Consider the following 17916-nt stretch of genomic DNA (forward strand, 5'->3'; position numbering starts at 1 on the left):
ACTGTGGAAGCCCTGTGGCCTCTGTGGAAGCCCTGTGGCCACTATGGAAGCCCTGTAGGCGGCTACGTGGAAGCCTTGTAGGCGGCTGATTTACCTAGAATTTCGAGTCTCCTGTAGGACTAGATGGTAGTCCCGGCCATTTTACCCGGGACTGCAATCTCATGAGACTGCTGAAAAAAACGGCAGAAAAACACCCTCTTTACCCTTTTTAGAAGGCACGGAGTCCCCCGAGAAAAGGTACCTCTGTCGACAAGTTGTGCATAATTTACATAAAATTGGGGGGCGTGCTATACTAAATACGGTAAGAAAAAACGCCACTGTGGACACAGTCCCCCAGGAGACTGGCAGTCTTAGTCTCATGATCACGCCCTAAACAAAAATGAAATACCATTTTCCAAGTCGGCGACCAAAGAAAGCCCTAGTGCGATAGAGACTTGCGAGCATGACGAATACTGGCTCGTCAATCATTGTCTAGTTGGGCTGGACAAGAAAACTTGATGTTGGCCATTGAGCTAACGTAAAATGCTCGCAACCAGTCACGAAGCGGCGGGGTCCTGTTGATTGATCGACGGCTAGTTGGACTAGGGGCCGACAATGCGCAGTGGACTCTCAAGTTCATATATTATCGCCTGGAGGATGCGCGGCGCGGATAATGCAACCCCAATATAAAACGAGGCTCAGCTTTTCATCTCTTGGTAAATGAAACTAGGACCCATAGTCGACAACTCGACAAGCACCGAGGAGGTGGGGGGGGGAGGGTGCCCAAAGTAATTAGAACATGAAATCGAAAACGACTTCTTTTTGCTGCAAGAGTGCTGGTCCATGTTCGCCCGCTTTACTGGTACTCCGTACTCCGTAGACGGCACACCGTTTGAGGAGGTACATGCTTGTCCCAGTCCGTTCACGCAAGGGCATTTTCTGCCTGTCGCGTCACGAGTTGCGGATGGAGATATTGGTAGCTGAAGCAGAAGCGTTCATGCATCCCGGAATCTTGCGGCAGAAGCGCCTGTGTGGTTTTTCATCGTTGTAGCTTGGACTTTATTAGCTTCGGTTTGCTCGCAAGAGCCCTCGAGTTCGTCTTCGCATTGGCGCCATGTGATGGAGAAGGAGAAAAAAACAAGGCTTGGGGGGCAAACGCGTAAAGCTGTGCAGAAAGAGGCTCAGTCATGTTTTGTCCTAGAATGGTCAGGCGAAGAAATGTTTTCTCAATCCCTCATTCCTTGGTCATACCTTGATGTTTCATTGTGACAAGAACCCCCTGGCATCTCGAGTATGTTGTATGTAATTTGTACAAGGGCTGCTTCTTAGGTGTAGGTAACTAGGTTAGCAGTTATGCTGGGAAGGCGCAGCAAGACAAAACAGCCAAGCATAGAGTGGGCCGGCGCGGGGAAGCATAGAGAGCCGCGGTCAACTCGTCAACTCGTCAACTCGCAAACGTCGAGTAACTGATGGCCTGTTGTGGTATGATCATCTCTAACGCTCAGCCAATCATCAAATACCACTTTCCTTGATGGCTCAGCCAACGTTCGACTCCAAGGTATGCGCGACGTAGCTACATATGCTGTCAGAACTCGGTACATGTTCCCTGACGAGGGCGAACCAGTACCTGATATCTTGGCACCCGTTAATATGTACTACTAGTTCACGTTCGTCAGGCCGCTGGCATTTCCAACACGACAACCGTTGGGTCCAAGTGCAAACCCCCCGAGCTGCCCATCAGAACAGGTTGGTTCATCGTCTGTGGCTGCGGCCCCTGGCTGCGGAATTCCCGTCGTCTCAGGCAGGCTTCGCGCGACAACGGCGCAAATGGGTGGCTTGCGTCGGCCACGGCCACGGTGAAGCCACCGAGAAAAACCGCTCACGAGATTTACACTTTTTGGAGCAACGTTGGCAATTTGTGGAGAGAAGTACTACATCGCTGCAGCCCGGTGGATACAGCCTGTTATCTTTCAGCTCAGCATGCTCACGACATATTAATAAATATTAATAAGGGGTATTGACAGGCCAAGGTTGGCCCAGATGAGTCTTAGTTTAGGCTCTGCGACAGGGTCATGGGCACAAAGGCTGTTGTGGGTTATTTTCTCCGAATTGCAGGTTCAACAGACTTGTCAAATTTGAGTACGTACTTTCAACTCACATGTTGGGTCCAGGGTCGTCAGGCCCCCATCGCGTACCATCGCGCATGGATGCGCCAGCCTTGCAACAGGCACGGTACATACTACATACACTGTGGCCCTGTCGACGGATTGCGTTCCTGAGCCTGTCGTTGGTGGGTTGCAAGGTCCAACCCTCTTTTTGACTGTTGGAACTTTGCCGACAGCCATCTCGGAGGCTAGCCATCGGTTTCTGGCTACTTGGCAGAAAATTGGAGGCTTGCGAGGTAAATGAGCTGCTTCCTTTGGTATTCTGGAAACGGCAAGTCATAAGTCATGTTGTCTGTCGGTCAAGCTTGACGCACACCATCGACCTGTTCTGTCAAGGATCAGGATCTTCGGTGGGGGAGGCGAGACAACTGTACGACTGTGGGCAGCCCTCTTATAAAAGGAAGTGGGCGGGAAACCCACCGGTGCTGCTAACGTTATCAAAGAGACCATCAACAGGTGGTCACGAAATCGTTCCGATCTGCCCGCTGACCAGTATCCTAGTTCCTGCGCCGGTTGATCGATTTTCGAGCCACCTAACTACATATGTCAGCCGCGATCCAAGCTGGCCGTTAAGATGACGGCTCTTCCTAAAACTCCGGGGCCCTTGCATTTGTTCTTTGGTCAGAAGTTGTCTGCCATGGCTGCCGAAGCGGAAGTCGCACCGGGAGGTGGGCCTGTGTTGGAAACCCTTCTCGGCGGCAACACCAGAACGCTGACAAAAGGGTTATTAAGGTTTCCCAACGTCGACCGTGACTGGTCCGTCGCAGGTCATCTGCGTGACATTGGATAACACACGGCCCTTTATGTCAAATAACGGCGGGGATTCATGAGAATGAATTCTTTTGCTAAGATAGGTAGTACTACCCAGGGTTTTGGTTTCGACAATTTCAGGCGGTATGAATCCCATAACTACGCGTGAAGAGGGCGAGTATGATTTTATTATTTATTTCGCGTCGTAGGGGGCGAGCGAGCGCAAAGGAGACATGGTTCGGCGACGAATTGCCGCCGCCATGTGTGGTTTGCCTTGATTCAGGTGGTTCAGAATTGGATATGCTTGGAATGATGATTCTTTGCACTGGCGACTCATAACCCTGGATCGTGATTACGGCTAAAATGGTACTGGAAGACTGCCACTCTTAGCCGCACGCAAATGGCCCTCGCAAGTTCCGCGCAATTGCCCATTTGCCCATTTGCCGCCCGTCGACCCTCATAGCTGTCCGTGCTGTCCGTAATACGATGTATTCTTATAAACACAAATACAATTCTCCGTAACCAAGTGGCTCGCTGCGAGCACAAGGGTTTCAACTGCTTGTGGATACTCACAACGGAGAAAAAAACGGGAGGGACATGGGGGGGAGGGGGGAGAAAAAGAAAAAACTTGATTCATCAAAGTCAAAATCAGATGCACATGGACATCTGATAGAATGGCTTTGTTGGGCGCTGTTGGGCAGGGTCGTGCCACTAGTAGGGCAGACGACAAAGCAGGGGAGGCGGCTGTGGCTGTCTGTCTGCTTGTCCAAGACCATGACTGGCTTGCAAAAGTCCTCTTGGTGATTTGGTGATGCAATGCTGTCTTTGCTAGCTCGCCTCTCGCTGGATTCTGCCAACTGCCGTGCAAACTGTACTGAGTATGTGCGGGCACCAAGCATGGAACTAGCAAGACGACGGGCAAGCATGTGCTTCCTGCGACCGACTTATTCGTTACAGGCCGTCGAAATGACTCTCTATTGGACGCGACGCGTGGACGGGGTGGGTAGGACGATGCATGACTGCAGACTGCAGACAACTAACGAGATGCCCGCGCATGCAGCCAGCCAACTCGCATCTCTCCCCGTTTGACCTTGTCAGGCTGGCACGAGCAACGCGTCAAACTAGACCAAGTTCAGCACGGTGCGGTAGTTAGTTGAGCGATTGCCGTATCTGTCTTGAGCGGTTGCATTGCCAAGCCATGGGAACCAAGGCACCGCGCTGCGAATGGGGTTGACGGCCTCCTGTTTCGCTCCTTTTGGGGGGGTTTTCCCCCCCCGGGTTCTCTCGTCTCCCTTTATTATTTATGTGAAGGGAATAGGGGACGAAACTAGTTGGCAGGCTGGGTCTCGGGACCGGCTGCTTGGTTCCAATGCGCAAATGCTAGCTTGGCTGGCCCCGAAACTCAACGTACGAGGAACAGCTTCTCCTCAAGACCACCTCCCTCCGTCACCGACAAGCCTCCTCCTCATCAATAAGAAGACATGGCTCGACATACAGCCGAAACGGCGGACTGGTTCTTGCCCTCTACTGCCGCCCGTAACTAACTAGTTATGTACTAACTACCCAACTAGTTAGCACCCCGCCCTGCCTGCCGGATCTAACTTTCCAAGCCAAAGGCGCATCGTTTTAATACGACAAGGCGAGTCGGCGCCATCTTCCAGCACGACGGTGAAACCCCCACAGGCCCTTGCCCGCCTGAGGAGAGTGGCTTGCTGATCGAGCGTCGACCTGTCTGGCTGCATCTGGCTCCCCAGCTGCCCTTGCCAGTTGCATGATCCTGCCGTCATCTGCTTCCATGTACTCGCCTGTTGCGCTTTCCGTTGAAGAAGACCAACGGGAGAACCGGCGGTCCTCGGGTTCCGTTGCCCAACGACGCGCTCACGCCGCCGGTGGCCCATCTTCAAACTCGTCCCAACATCGGTCGGCCGAACTACGCTACAACGAGCCGTTCATGGCTGGCTGGAAAAGAGCATCCACCTAGTGCTTTTGGCCCTTTGGCCTTCTCAACTCTGTCCGTTGTGGACCCTTCATGACCGGTAGCAATGTCCCAGATCGCCATTAGTCCACACCACCACTCTCCACTACCACTACCACCTGTTAGCAGAACAACCCACCATCTATCTGGTAGCCAGTCAAGGAGTCAAGCAGTCAAGCAGTGTCTAAAGAAACCATCATGGCTTCTCTCGCGCCACGCCCCTGTCCTTGTCCAGCCACTACACGGCAACTACCAATACTCCAAAAAGCTGGGAACCCGTTGCCCTGTTCCAGACGCTCACCACACAGGCCTCTGTCCAAGTGCCCTTCTTGGTGCCCTCTTGCCCTCTTGAGCAGCCTACGGATACTCAACTAGTACAGGACCAGCTGTTAAACATATCCTTGGCCTGGCCAACTAACTAGCTTTCGCTCGTCTCTCCTCAGCCATGTCTCCGCCCCGGCTCCTCTTGAACCCTCCTTTGCCATACAGCCTCCTAAATACTGGTAGGTAGTAACCACGAGACGCGGGTTGGTTTGATTATGCCCCTAAATTCTCATAAATAGCCTTTGCTCGGCGCACTAAATTAGAGCCATATCGAACAACAATATAAGTAAGGGCAGCAATACCGGTTTCCTCGCCTTGTAGACCGAACCAAGTTCCATTCGGCTTCGACTCTCGCCATCCTTGTCTACACTCCCATGTCTTCTTCTGCGCTCTTTGTGTCTTCCCTTCGTTAGACACTCCCTTGCCACTTGCCCTGTTTGGTGAGCCGGACAGCCGGGGCAGAGCTTCCCTTCCCGCCACATAACGCATGTAGCTCGACAGGGTTCTTGTCAAAAATTACCACCTTCGCACGCCACCAGTCAACGACACTCACTCTGTGTGTTTCCCGCGTTGGCTAGGCCCATCTTTTCCCCTCCAGGTGACCGCTCTCCTCGCTGAACCTAACGGGAAAGCGCTGCATCTGGCTGCTCACAGTGTACATCAACTGTCTGCATGCAAACGAGTGGCAAGTCTCTCGCCACTCGGTCTCTTTCGGGATGTGTTAGCCGCCCGACTTGGTCTAAAGCTATTCTGGGAGTTCCAATCGGTCATGCCACCGGCACACATCCAAGGAACAATCCAAGACAGACAAGTTCACTCGCTCACTTATTGTCTCGACAGTTTGATCACATCTCAGAGATCCGGGGCTCCCATGTTTCTTGAGTCACCAAAGTCATAAGGTTGTGAAGATCCGGCTTCAGCCAGACTAACACGGTGGGCGCTCATCTATCTACGACTGCTCCTGCCCTGGGCGGAGCCATCTTGTTCTGTCCACCAATCCAACTCCGTTGGCCCCCCTCCTCCTCCTTCATGTCAGCTCGGTTTCTCTTCCGCTTCTGACACGTCTTCGCTCTGTTTGACGCAGAATCACATACAGGTCAAATACTGCTGTAAATCTTCCACTGCTCCCGTCGGCCCCCTTCTCCCGTCTCTTACCCCCAGCCACTCAGCTACAAACGACTGCCAATCGATTGGTGATCTGCAACAAGGTCCCGCGCCTCATAGCACATGCTTCCTTCCATGGGTTGTTGACCCCGCGGTGGCATCCCATTTGAGCTCCGGGCGCACACAGATCTGAATCATTGGCCACAATAGCCCACGAGCGTCTTCATCTACAGCTTCCTACTCGGAGAAGCAGTGTATTTCGTGAGCAAAGACGCAAAGACGCAAGCCAAGACGCAAAAACTTCAGACTCTGGCCCCCGGCGGCTTGCGAAATTAGCCTCACGTTTATCTTGTGGCCCTCCCTGACACAGACTGGAACGCTTCGTTCGGCCGTTTTCATTCTCTGCCTCTTTCTGCTGTCCGTGGCGAAACCCGAGCTGCCATTCTTTCCAATTCCAGTGGACGATAGCAGAAGAGGGATAGCGCCTCGACGACCCAACCCTCACCTTTCAGTCATAAACCGCCGGTGCTAGTGGGCAGCAGTAGCAGTTCAGTTTTGTCTCTGACAGCAGCGCCATATCATACCTTGCCGCAACTTTCCCCTACCACGACGTCAAACAACAATCTCTTATACTTTCTCAGCAATATGGTTCGGGTTGACTGATTGCATTCTTGGACATGGTTATAGCCTCTTGATTCCATCACACCCTGCCTTGTCTTCCGACTGGTTTGCTTCTTCACCCTCCACGGCTGCAGCCTCAGTGGCTCACAACAAACGCAAACCGAGGACATCTACAAGTGTGGGAGCACTAGAGTACGATGCCTTAGCAAACTCCGACCTGCCATCTTGAAACAGGTAAATCGCCGTCTTATTCATTCGAAAGAGGGACATGATGGCGGAAAACTATCCGCAGTTTCTTTCCTCCATGATGGCTGGCGCAGAAGCGCACGTACCCATGAGCCCGGAAGAGCTAAATCACCCCTTCTTGTCCGGGCCGCATATGCCTATCAATACGATGCCCATCAACTACCAGAACTTTGGGCATTTTACCGGATTTCCAGGGCCTTCGTTTGCTTTTCAGCCATCAATATCCAAAGGACGGCGGAAGTCTGCGTCGGCGGCCTCTGCAGATACAGAACAGGTTAAACATCGAAGAACGAGATCAGGGTGCTTTACCTGTCGTGGCCGGAGAGTTAAGGTATTTCCTAACGCTGTTATTCGCAATGTACTTCTGTTAACGTATCCAGTGCGACGAAACCCGCCCAATTTGCGAGCGTAAGGATTTCGAAAGTTTCATGTATTCTCGTGCATCTCTAACCTCTTCGCAGGTTGTCGGAAAGGCGGTAGAGATTGCGTTTATCCTGACCCATCAACCTCCAAGGCTAGCTCACGACAGAAAGAATCCGCGTCAACTTCGGCCTCTAATCATAGTCCAACGTCTTCCAACTCTGAGGACCTAGAGCATGATGACAGCAAGCGCTCTACAGCAGCGCTCGATACGATACCATACGATGACGAACAGTCCATCTATCCACAACACCCGCTCAAAAACAAGCTAGTACTTCAGATATCCGACTACAATTCGCAGGAAAAGTACAGTTTGTCACCCTCGCCCTCCAAAGCGACCCCATGTGATCAGTTCTTCTCCGGCAACCAAGAATCTGATTTTCATTCTTTTCTGCTGGGAGACCAGAGTCTTTCCAGTTTACCGAGCGACTACCAAATGCATTTGCAATTTCTGTACGAAAACGTTACTTGTCATCACTACTCCCTTACCAACGACACAGACAATTTCTTTGTTCGTGGTATGATCATCGAGGCATCCAAGAATCAGCTGCTTCTTAATGCAGTGGTGGCGTTCGCTGCTTATCTGCGAAGCGTTGAACAAGCTGATGGAGAGCTCCGAACCTTTTTACTTTACTATAACCGCAGCATCACGTTACTTTTGGAGTGTCTAAAACAAGAGCAAACGCATAACCTTCCAACCCTCCTCAGCATTCTGCAGCTGGCAACAATAGAGGTTTGTTGCACATATTTGCATCTTTCGTGCAGTGGCTTCTTGACCCAGGTCTACTAACACATCTGAACTGCAGGAGTACTTGGGCGACTGGCTAAACTTGATGGGCCACCAAAGGGCGGCTTTGGAGCTTTTAACCAAGCTGTTTACACCCCAAACGATCATGGAGACACGTATTGGTCAAATTTGTCTAACCTGGTTTTCTCGATTCGACGCTGCGATGTCCTTTCTCCGAACAGGCCAGTCGAAATTTCCGCGAGACTGGCTTACTGAGGCCGCCACATATTATCGAGAAAGAATCAATGACGAGCCAACGGAATTAAGATGGCGGGCCGAGGAGCGCCTAACGCGGCTTCACATAATCAGATACGACGTGTCTGTCTTGCTCTCCAGTGTTGCCGAGGGAGAGATATCCGAATCGAAGTTTTCCGAGCAGCACGAGCACATCACAACTCGGCTGATCAAATGGAGAGACACGTGGGACCCCATGCTAACAGCACCGAAGTACGCTGTCCAGGATTATTCGTGGCGTCCAGCAACGGATCCAGATGACATTATCGACCCATGCGAGCCCGGTTTGCTCTACAATCCACCTCTCATTAGCTCAACAATTGCGTTGGTGGAGTGGCACTCCTTGATGATATTACACATGTCGCTTGCCAAGACAGTCCCGCGAGAAAAGCTCAAAGGGGATCAGCTGAGGCACGGGTATGCGTTGTGCCAACTGTTCGAAGCGCTGGAATACTGGCCTTCGACGCCGAGGGGCATTCTCTCGAGCCTTGGAATACCCATGGTGCTGGTGGCATTCGTTCTACCGCGAGATATGCGACATCGAACCTGGCTATGGCGAAAACTTGCATTGCTAGAAACTATGGGGTAAGAGATTGCTCATTTTGCAACAGTTTACGATGCTACCTCTATGCACCGTGTTTTTTTCTTAAGCCAGCGCTAACGCAGAGCCAAATACAAACAGGACGATCCAAACCATGTCATTCCGATCGAAAATGGCCAACCTGTTCCACGATGAGCGCGCAATGCGATGGTGGCTGCCTGACGACAAAGGTTTCAGCTCGATGCTGCAGAGCATCCGCAACTTTGCTGACGAGCGGCATAATGTGGCGCCTAATGGACAGCTAGATTATGGGCACGCTCTGGGAAGAGTATTTGGCGAGCTCGCTCTTGGAGGAGATATAGCACGATGAACGACAAGGACAAGGCATGGCGCAACAAGATGAGATCTTCAGCTTCATATCGAGATATCCGTGATCTCTTTGCTTTTATGGGAGTATCAATAATTATCACTCCTGACAAAGAACTATCATGTCTTGAAGATGGGAAGAGCAAGCCTACCAGTGGCCAGCGGTGCGATATCGGGAGATCAGATGAGAGCGGAAATTGTACATGCTCGTCAGCAGCTAGCGCAGTACAAATTACATGGACAAGACGCACCACTCTCTGCTTCTTGGCTACCATTCGCCTCCCAGTATCCATATCCATCCATAGTCCGTACGGAGAAAAGAAGTAGGGTCGTGAGCGTTATGCGAACTATAAGAATTGGGCCACATGGCCCTTGTCATGCAGCTGGCTTTCCTACAAATTGATCCCGCCGTCTATTAGGATAGATGGACCCAAGACTTGCCAACCTGCAGGGCGTTACAAAAGAGGCAGGAGGGGAGAGAGCAGCACGCGAGGGACCTCGTTTGTTTTTGCCCCTTCCCGATCGCAATATCGGTTACAGTATCTGTGGGGGCGTGCGCCTGTAAAATGTCTCGTCTGTCTTGCCTCGACTGTATCCGCGCAAAAGTCGAGGTGACAGGTAGCTGGGTGGCTCGGGCCGGTCGCTGCGACTCACAGCTTGGGCGGCCGCTCGGACTTTTGGGCAAAGGCACTTCAGCCGCCGTCAAACGAGACACTGGTATGGTGGCGTCGCGCTGTGAAAATCAAACGCCAGGTATAAGGGGGGGGGGGGTGAACAAGGTGCGTGTCGCAGGCATATCCCTGGTCTACGCTGAGAAAAGGATGTGGCGCCGCCCCAACTGTCAAACAAGCACTCCACAGGCTGAATGGGAATGTGGAATTTTCACTCGAGGCCGAAAAAAGACCACGTTTTCATGTACATTATCAGCTGGACATGTTTTCTGCCCGCGGCAAGTTTTGGTATTTTCGAGAACCCAAGTAGCGACAGTAGGTTCAGTAGTAGAGTGCTATAATAGTATGTCTTACTGAGCATCGTCCTCTGCGTTTTTTTCCGTCGTGGGAGATGAGTCCGAGGCCGTCGTTGAGGGGGTTGAAAGCGTATCAGCGGCATCGCTGTCACTAGTCGAAGCGCCTGCTACCTCACTAATCGCCTCAGCATCTTGCTTGACTGGAGCATCTTGCCCCGGATGGTCTGTCACTGGCCCGTCCCGGTCACCAGAAGTAGCGCCCCCGATCTCCTCTCTCGTCTTTGCCTCTGTCGTTGGGTCTGATGAAGTATCTGGTGCTGCTGGTGTGGTGGAGGCTTCCTCGGCTGTAGGCTCCTTCACTTTAGCGCTCTTTTCAGCAACTGCCGACCCTGCCTCTGGCTCTTCACTAGTGGTTCTTTTTGCGCCAGTCTTGTCAATCTCCCCGGGCTTATCATCAGCCTCATTTGTTTCGGTTGATTGTGCCATTGATATGCCCTCCGATGCCTCGTCCACGACGGAAGACGCCTTTGCAACCTCCGGCTCGTCTGCGAACCGGGACAAATTTGGCGGCGATGAAATACTCATATGCATGACATCCAGTCTTCGTGTCACTGCGTCCGTGTCTTCTTCGTCCGTCTCCATCACAGTCATCACAGCGCTCCCTGTCGAAGGGTTACTTCTGATGTGCCGCCTCGTCGCGGTCCGTCCATGCGGCTGCAGGTGGTCTTCCGGACTTGTTGCACCGCTAGAATTGTCTTGCGGTGGTGAGCTTGGCTTCAGAATTCTCGAATAAACTCTTGGGGGTGCTGTCGCGGTTGGTGACTTGTTTGCAGCCGCGTCGTGGCTAATGTCTGTAGCCTCGAGGCCCTCGGCTTCCGGCGGAAGCTTGTAATTCTCTGCGGGCAACAAATCATACAGATCGCATACTGTCTTGAAGAAGACGTACAGTCCACTCTGTCCTTCAACTGCCCAGAATACACTCCGATGCTGAAACCACGCGTGCGCAAAAATGCGGTGCAAACGGCGAAAAACATTGACCAGGTTTTTGAGGCCGACATTTTTGCTCTGTGTGTCGTTTAATATCACAAATCGACTCGGGAAGATATTTTGATCCGAAACCACATTGGCAGCCCAGTCAAGCGTATGGCAACAGTAATCGATTGCACAGCAGCTCTTGGGCTGTTCATGCACAGCGCAGAGGAACTGCCACTCGGACGCGCGCATCTCTGGACAGGTTGCAGCGCTGCAGGGTGGTGTATCGAACAAGAACCCGACAATAAGAGTGTTGCACTGCGAGATGAGGAATCGACAAAGCTCGTAGAGCCACAACGTTCGATCAATGCCCGTTGGCGGTTGTGCAATTTGATGGGCTGTCGCGCGCGTCAGTGCTCGAGTGCCCTGCGCTGTAAGGTTGTAATGCAGAGAAGCAAGGTGCTCCTGTAGTGAGAATGCCGATTCTAGCTGTATCAGGCGTCCTGTTAGCAACTCTTGGAATGTCGCGTTGGACGGCCGCATGGAATTTGGCGAGCACGCGTTTACCTCACTCAGAGGCACCAGTGGCGGGCCAGCCGCCATATCAGCCGCCTTTGTGCCGGGGTGTATCCTTCGCTTCGAGTTGGCATCGAGCAGAGACTGTTCCATCTGTGTTGTTTCGAGTGTCGCAGCGGCACCGCCAGACGGTGAGTTGGGTGTCATTTGTATTTCTGCGGCTGGCGGAGGGCTGGGCAGCCTCGGCGAGCTCGGTGCCAGTGCCATTTCCAACAACAGGGAAGATATTCGGCTCAGGTCAGCGCAACGTTCAATGGTGCAGAAACATCAGTTTGGCTATGCGTGTGAGTTGTTGAGAGCGCACTGTCCACTTGGACGCCACAGTACGGAGCTCAACTTATTACCACTTACCAACTCACTAGTTGCATACCTGGTACCTTAGTAGGTATTCAGGTACCTGGGTAGAGCTTGATAAATGCATGCAGCGCACTCGTAGGCTGGGTGGGTACGGATGTACCTAGGTACCTAGCCTTGCGTGACTCTCCGTGACTGTGATGTTCGTACTTACATCATCAACCTCTTACCAACTTGGACTACCCTTAACTTGTATATTTCGACTTACAAGAGCGAGTGTTTCGCCCTTCGCACGTTATTTGTGCGCTCAAAAACGAAATATTGATCTTTCTTCATTCTCTAATCAGTAACCAGCTTGAAAAAAGAGGCGACGCCATGGATTTCAATGATGACGCTCCTCCGGAGCTCGTCAATACTGCAGAGATTGTTCAGGAGGAACTCATAGTGAAAGTGCCCATCACGATTGTTACTGGTATGCTCCTATATTCGACGCTACAGCCCATCGATCAATAGCTTATTGTAATCCCAGGCTACCTAGGAGCTGGGAAGACAACTCTTCTGAACTATATCCTTACAGCGCAACACGGCAAGAAAATCGCAGTCATCATGAATGGTACAGTGCAGACAACCAAAGACAGCGACTTGTGAAAAATACACTAATTGGCCATTGCATAGAATTCGGAGACTGTAAGGACAATTGCAGTAGCTAAAAATCGTACGACTCTACTGACAGACTGTAGCATTGGATATTGAAAAGTCCCTTACCGTCAATAAAGGTGATGAAACAGTGGAAGAATGGCTGGAAGTTGGCAACGGCTGTATCTGCTGTTCAGTCAAGTGAGATCCCCTACCGCCTTTGCCCGAAAGAAAATGTAAGTCCTAACCGACACAGGGACACCGGTGTCAACGCGATTGAGTCTCTCATGGCGAAAAAGGGCGCCTTCGACTATATTTTGCTCGAGACAACGGGCCTGGCTGATCCCGGAAACCTTGCGCCTCTCTTCTGGGTTGATGACGGACTCGGGAGCACCATATATCTCGACGGCATTGTGACGCTTGTCGACGCAAAGAACATCCTGAAAAGCCTTGATGATCCCAATGGCAAGGTTGAAGGCCATGAAAATGACGGCCATGGCCCTGTCATGACGACAGCGCATGTCCAAATATCGCATGCGGATGTTATCGTTATAAACAAGGCCGACTTGGTCACAACACAGGAGCTCCAGAACGTCTGGGACAGGATCCAATCTATAAACGGTTTGGCCAAAATTCATGTTACGGAAAAGAGCGCAGTGCCGAACCTGGAGGGATTTCTGCTGGACTTGCACGCATACGACCAATTCAAGGAGCCTGAGCCGAAAACAAACGCGCACAGCCACTTGGATCCCGTAAGTGTACTTCTTCCGGTGATTGTAGTGTTGCAATGTGCGCAATTGTGCGATATGGGCTGACATCCCCAGAACCTATCTACCATTACGATTCCAGTGGACATACTGAAGGCTGGCCAGCTCGAGCAAGTTGACAAGTGGCTAAGACAAGTTCTCTGGGAAAATGAACTCCCTGGTAACGATGAGACTCCAAAATTCGAGATTCACCGCTCCAAAGGGCGGCTGCTGTTCGATAATGGCGAAGTAAAGATACTGCAAGGTGTGAGGGAGATTTTCGAGCTGATTGATGCTCCATTTAGCGATGAACCCACTCCCACTTCCGGAAAGATTATCTTTATTGGCAGGCACGTGGCTGGGGTAGATTTCGAGCAGAGCTTCAGGAGTGTCGTTCATTGAAATAAAGTTGGCGATCTAACATCACCAGAATTGAAAGGACACCCAGTAGGGCATCACTGTGTGATAGGAACATTCGCACAAACAAAGGAACAAAATTCAATATATAAGATAACTCCAGCGCGTAGCGGTCGTTCAAAGTGGTGTGCCCTGCGACGCCCCATTTTAGGTCTTTTGATTGGTCCGCCTTTGCATATCGGGGCGGACCCACTTCAATCCGGCCAGCATTTACGATGCATCACGACTCGTGCCGCGCAGTACCAAAGCAAACGCAAGCGACGCATACGCTGCTCACTTGTGGAATCTCTGCCCGAACTCGCGACGACATATAAACTCCCTAGAGCAATTATCTCTGATCTCCGGACCTTGCGATACTCTATCCCTCATTGCCCTGCGCGTCAACCTCATCATGAATCGACCAGGTAGGTTTGCATCGCCCCATCCCCAAGTTCCTTCGATGCGACAGCCTTTGCCTTCCCGATCCGACCATGCCTTACGCCGAGTTATCCGATCGCAATGAATTCGACTGCCGTTGTGATGATATGGCGCTGTCCGCTTTGGCTGCCGCGTCACCTGTCCCCATGCCACTTGGGGGTGTTGGCCAAGAGGCTCGCGACAGAGCAGGCAGCAGCCCTCCAAGAGGGCAGGCGCATGGACTGGCACTATTGTGGGACGCACGATGTACTCGAGAGAAATTTTGCGGCGCTAGCTTGCTGATACACGGGCTGCTGTCCATTACTGACATGGTCTTCAATAGGCGCAGTACCGCAAACCCTCCGCGGAATGCCAGGCAGCTTTGGAGGCCAACAGCAGCAATCCCAGCAGCAGCAAAATCGCGCTGTATCAAGTCGATTACCGAACGGTAAATTGGGTATACCAGAACTCCTGCGACAAACCTTCTTACCTTCATGTCCCGAGTAACTGACTGGGGTGCAGCATCGGGAAACAGCAACTCTGGCTGGGCCTTCAGTGGCGCAGTACCTATGGGAAACAACACCAATGGTGGCTTCCCAACTCAAACCCGACAACTAGGAGGAAGTGTTAGCTTTGCCCAAAGCTTAGGAGGATCGCAGCAAGCAGCGCCCCTCGACTTGTCGTACGTTCTTTTCATCGTGCCCTGGCATGGTCTTCTGCTCCACCACCCCATCGGCCTCATCGCGTCAAGCATCGATACCCATGCCCTTTAGACCAACCATAGTGATGCCGTATACACAAAATGGTTAGAGAAAACGTTCCATCACCGGATCGGCGTCGTGGGCTGGCTTACGCTGCTGTGGTCAAAGGGTAATGTGGCTACTTTGCTCTTGCATACACCAAAATTGTGCTCTAGTCTCCCCGTCCTATTGTTACTGATCATCTCTTATAGTGAATTTCCCTCTTTATCGAATAACTCTCAACTTGGCAATCCTTCGCAAGCGTCGATGTGGTCGACACCTGGGTCAAGGAATGTGAGCGCGCCCGTGCAACGAAACCAATCGACTCCTGTATCATCCCAACACGCAGGTCAAGAAGAGCTATACAACTCGACCTCAAGATTGACGGCAAACCATGGCTCTCTGCGTTTTGCAAACCAGACAGGACCGCAGGTCACCCCAAGCAGCGTGGATGACTTCCCCCCTCTAAATAGAACCGTCAACGGTGAAGAGAGGAGTGCTAGTCTAATGTCGTCACTGGGTATCAGCACGCCGAGCTCATCCTCCCCGAGCCTTTTAGGTAATAGAGGGAACGGCTTGCTGAATGCGTTGTCAGCAAACAACCGAGCGAATGAGCCAAGATCGCAGTCTTTGGCGGGTAGTGCAGGTACTGATATGCAACAGTTCAACTAGCTTCGAAGAATTCGACTGATCCTCATCAATAGTTCCCACAACGCAAACGCTAGAGAACGACAATCGGTCGCGAGCCGCTGATCGTCTAAATAAGCAGCTTGCAAACCTCGGTAATGGAGAAGGCTCTTCAGGCTTGTCTGTCCAGGAAAGTCTAATCAACAAGGTGAAAGAAGACCAAGCGCAAGGCACTGTAGATCCTCTCGCTGGCATGCCCGATGTTGATAAATGGGGACTCAAAGGCCTGCAAACGCTCATGAATAATTATCCCGACTATCATGCGTTGGTTGTTGGTATGGACCCGAATTCGCTAGGGCTTGACATCCAATCCCAAGAGTAAGTTGGAAGGTGCTGACTCTCAAATTGCACCATGCTAACTGGTCTAGGCCGATCTCAACTCAGATCTACTCCCTATTTGACGAGAATTTGCCGAAGCCGACAGTCCACGCCAGCAAATACCGTCTCCCTGATTGCTACAACGTTACGAACGTTCAACCCATAGAGACGAAGACTCCCAGCTTCAACGAGGAAACACTGTTCTGGATATTTTACAGCTGTCCCGCTGACATCAAGCAACAGATGGCGGCAGCAGAGTTGTACGCAAATTGATCTCTTTCACACAGCTGATATGCTTACCATCAATTCTAGGCATACGCGCAATTGGCGCTGGCACAGAAAGCTGCAGATCTGGCTTACCAAAGACGAGCAGATCGCTCCTCAAATTCTCGGTCCCAATCATGAGAGAGGATGGTATATCGTCTGGGATGCCAACCACTGGCAGAGAGAGCGGGTAAGTTGCTCACCGCGATCGTTATGCAACACTTTCTGATTCTATTGTGTAGCGGGAAATCACACTGCACTACAGTGATTTAGAAACCGTCGTGAACCCCGGGGCTGTTGGGGCTTAGATGGATTGGTCTACTCCTTGAGCTACGCGCGGAGAGGATTGGGAGCCTGACGGTTTGGATGATTGCCCGGTTCTCTTGATGGTTTAGTATTGGCCATACTGACTGGAATGGTCTTTACTTCGTTTCTTTCACGGCAGGCAGGTGTCACGGCAGGGCTAGGCAGGATAGGGGACTTCGACAACGCGTACTTCATCATGTGTTGTCTGTTTTTTTTTTTTTTTGGTTTTACTGGTTGCAATCTCTAGTAGGAGAAACGTGCTGTACAGTAAGACGCTCCCGCCCCGGCAACCTGTGTGCGTCGATTTTCAGTCTTTCTTGCTTGCGTGGACCTCAATGAGCCTGTTGGACATAATTGAGGGTTTTGGCGAAAAGACGTCCGGTGGAAAATAATTAACACTTGGATTGCTCGCTCAGTTACCTCTGTACCCTGCTGTTAATTTGCTCAAAAATGATATTGGACCTCCAATTTCAGGGCATAACAAACCTCGATATGGAGCTCTATTGGCGACCTGAGCTCGCTCGAGCTGATACGTGGTACTTTCCGTGTGTGGTTGGGACCAACCTCCCCTTGGACCATTGATGGGAATGTCTATGGGGTCGTAGTCAACATGGCGATATACGTTAGCAATATGGCGATGTGTTTGAGCCCTCCCAGAGAATGGCGATTCGGTGAGATCGATAAACCTTTCAACAGACTACACTATGGCATATAACTTAGTACCTAGGGTGTTTTTTTGGTGCCTACTAGGCAGGATAGGCCTGGCCTGTGTTACAAGCGAGAAAAAGCGCGACAGCCAGAGGTGGCGGCCTTGGGGCTCGCAGAGCCACTACAGCTAGGCTGGTTCTCTTTTTTTGGTTTCTGGTGACACATTTGTTTTCCTCTTTTTGTTGCGGAAAATTGTTAGTTAGATTTTTGTGACTGTTGGTCATGTGGCGGCGGCGGTGTGCACACAAGGCTGCATACCTACCTACCTAGGTACCTACCTACACCTAGGTACAGTGCGGGGAGGCGGAAGCCTGCGCATAAGGCTGTTGCTAGTATCAGGCGGATTGAGAGGCGTGTTCCTAAGTGGCAATGCAGAG

General features: G+C 51.6%; 4 protein-coding genes across 4 annotated transcripts; 3 read left to right on the forward strand and 1 right to left on the reverse strand.

The window, feature by feature from the left end:
• Positions 1-7189: 7189 nt before the first annotated feature.
• On the forward strand, positions 7190-9516 carry CCM_05346 (C6 finger domain protein, putative; the record flags this gene model as incomplete). Its single annotated transcript, XM_006670490.1, has 5 exons — positions 7190-7495; positions 7545-7572; positions 7626-8317; positions 8391-9190; positions 9288-9516. The coding sequence occupies 5 exons, from the start codon at positions 7190-7192 to the stop codon at positions 9514-9516; spliced, it is 2055 nt and encodes a 684-aa protein (XP_006670553.1).
• A 1017-nt stretch (positions 9517-10533) lies between these two features.
• Positions 10534-12234, reverse strand: CCM_05347 (Mob1 family protein; the record flags this gene model as incomplete). Its single annotated transcript, XM_006670491.1, has 1 exon — positions 10534-12234. The coding sequence occupies one exon, from the start codon at positions 12232-12234 to the stop codon at positions 10534-10536; it is 1701 nt and encodes a 566-aa protein (XP_006670554.1).
• A 462-nt stretch (positions 12235-12696) lies between these two features.
• CCM_05348 (CobW domain-containing protein) lies at positions 12697-14105 on the forward strand (the record flags this gene model as incomplete). The annotated part of the gene is made up of 4 exons (XM_006670492.1): positions 12697-12793; positions 13062-13158; positions 13214-13709; positions 13782-14105. 4 exons carry the CDS (start codon positions 12697-12699, stop codon positions 14103-14105), a joined length of 1014 nt encoding a protein of 337 aa, XP_006670555.1.
• A 485-nt stretch (positions 14106-14590) lies between these two features.
• CCM_05349 (NOT2 family protein) lies at positions 14591-16833 on the forward strand (the record flags this gene model as incomplete). Its single annotated transcript, XM_006670493.1, has 10 exons — positions 14591-14783; positions 14860-14964; positions 15039-15198; positions 15327-15386; positions 15469-15815; positions 15852-15902; positions 15961-16261; positions 16480-16521; positions 16574-16715; positions 16768-16833. The coding sequence occupies 10 exons, from the start codon at positions 14591-14593 to the stop codon at positions 16831-16833; spliced, it is 1467 nt and encodes a 488-aa protein (XP_006670556.1).
• Between the last annotated feature and the right edge of the window lie 1083 nt (positions 16834-17916).

The sequence above is a fragment of the Cordyceps militaris genome (genome assembly GCF_000225605.1).
Source record: "Cordyceps militaris CM01 unplaced genomic scaffold CCM_S00004, whole genome shotgun sequence".
NCBI classification, from domain to species: domain Eukaryota; kingdom Fungi; phylum Ascomycota; class Sordariomycetes; order Hypocreales; family Cordycipitaceae; genus Cordyceps; species Cordyceps militaris.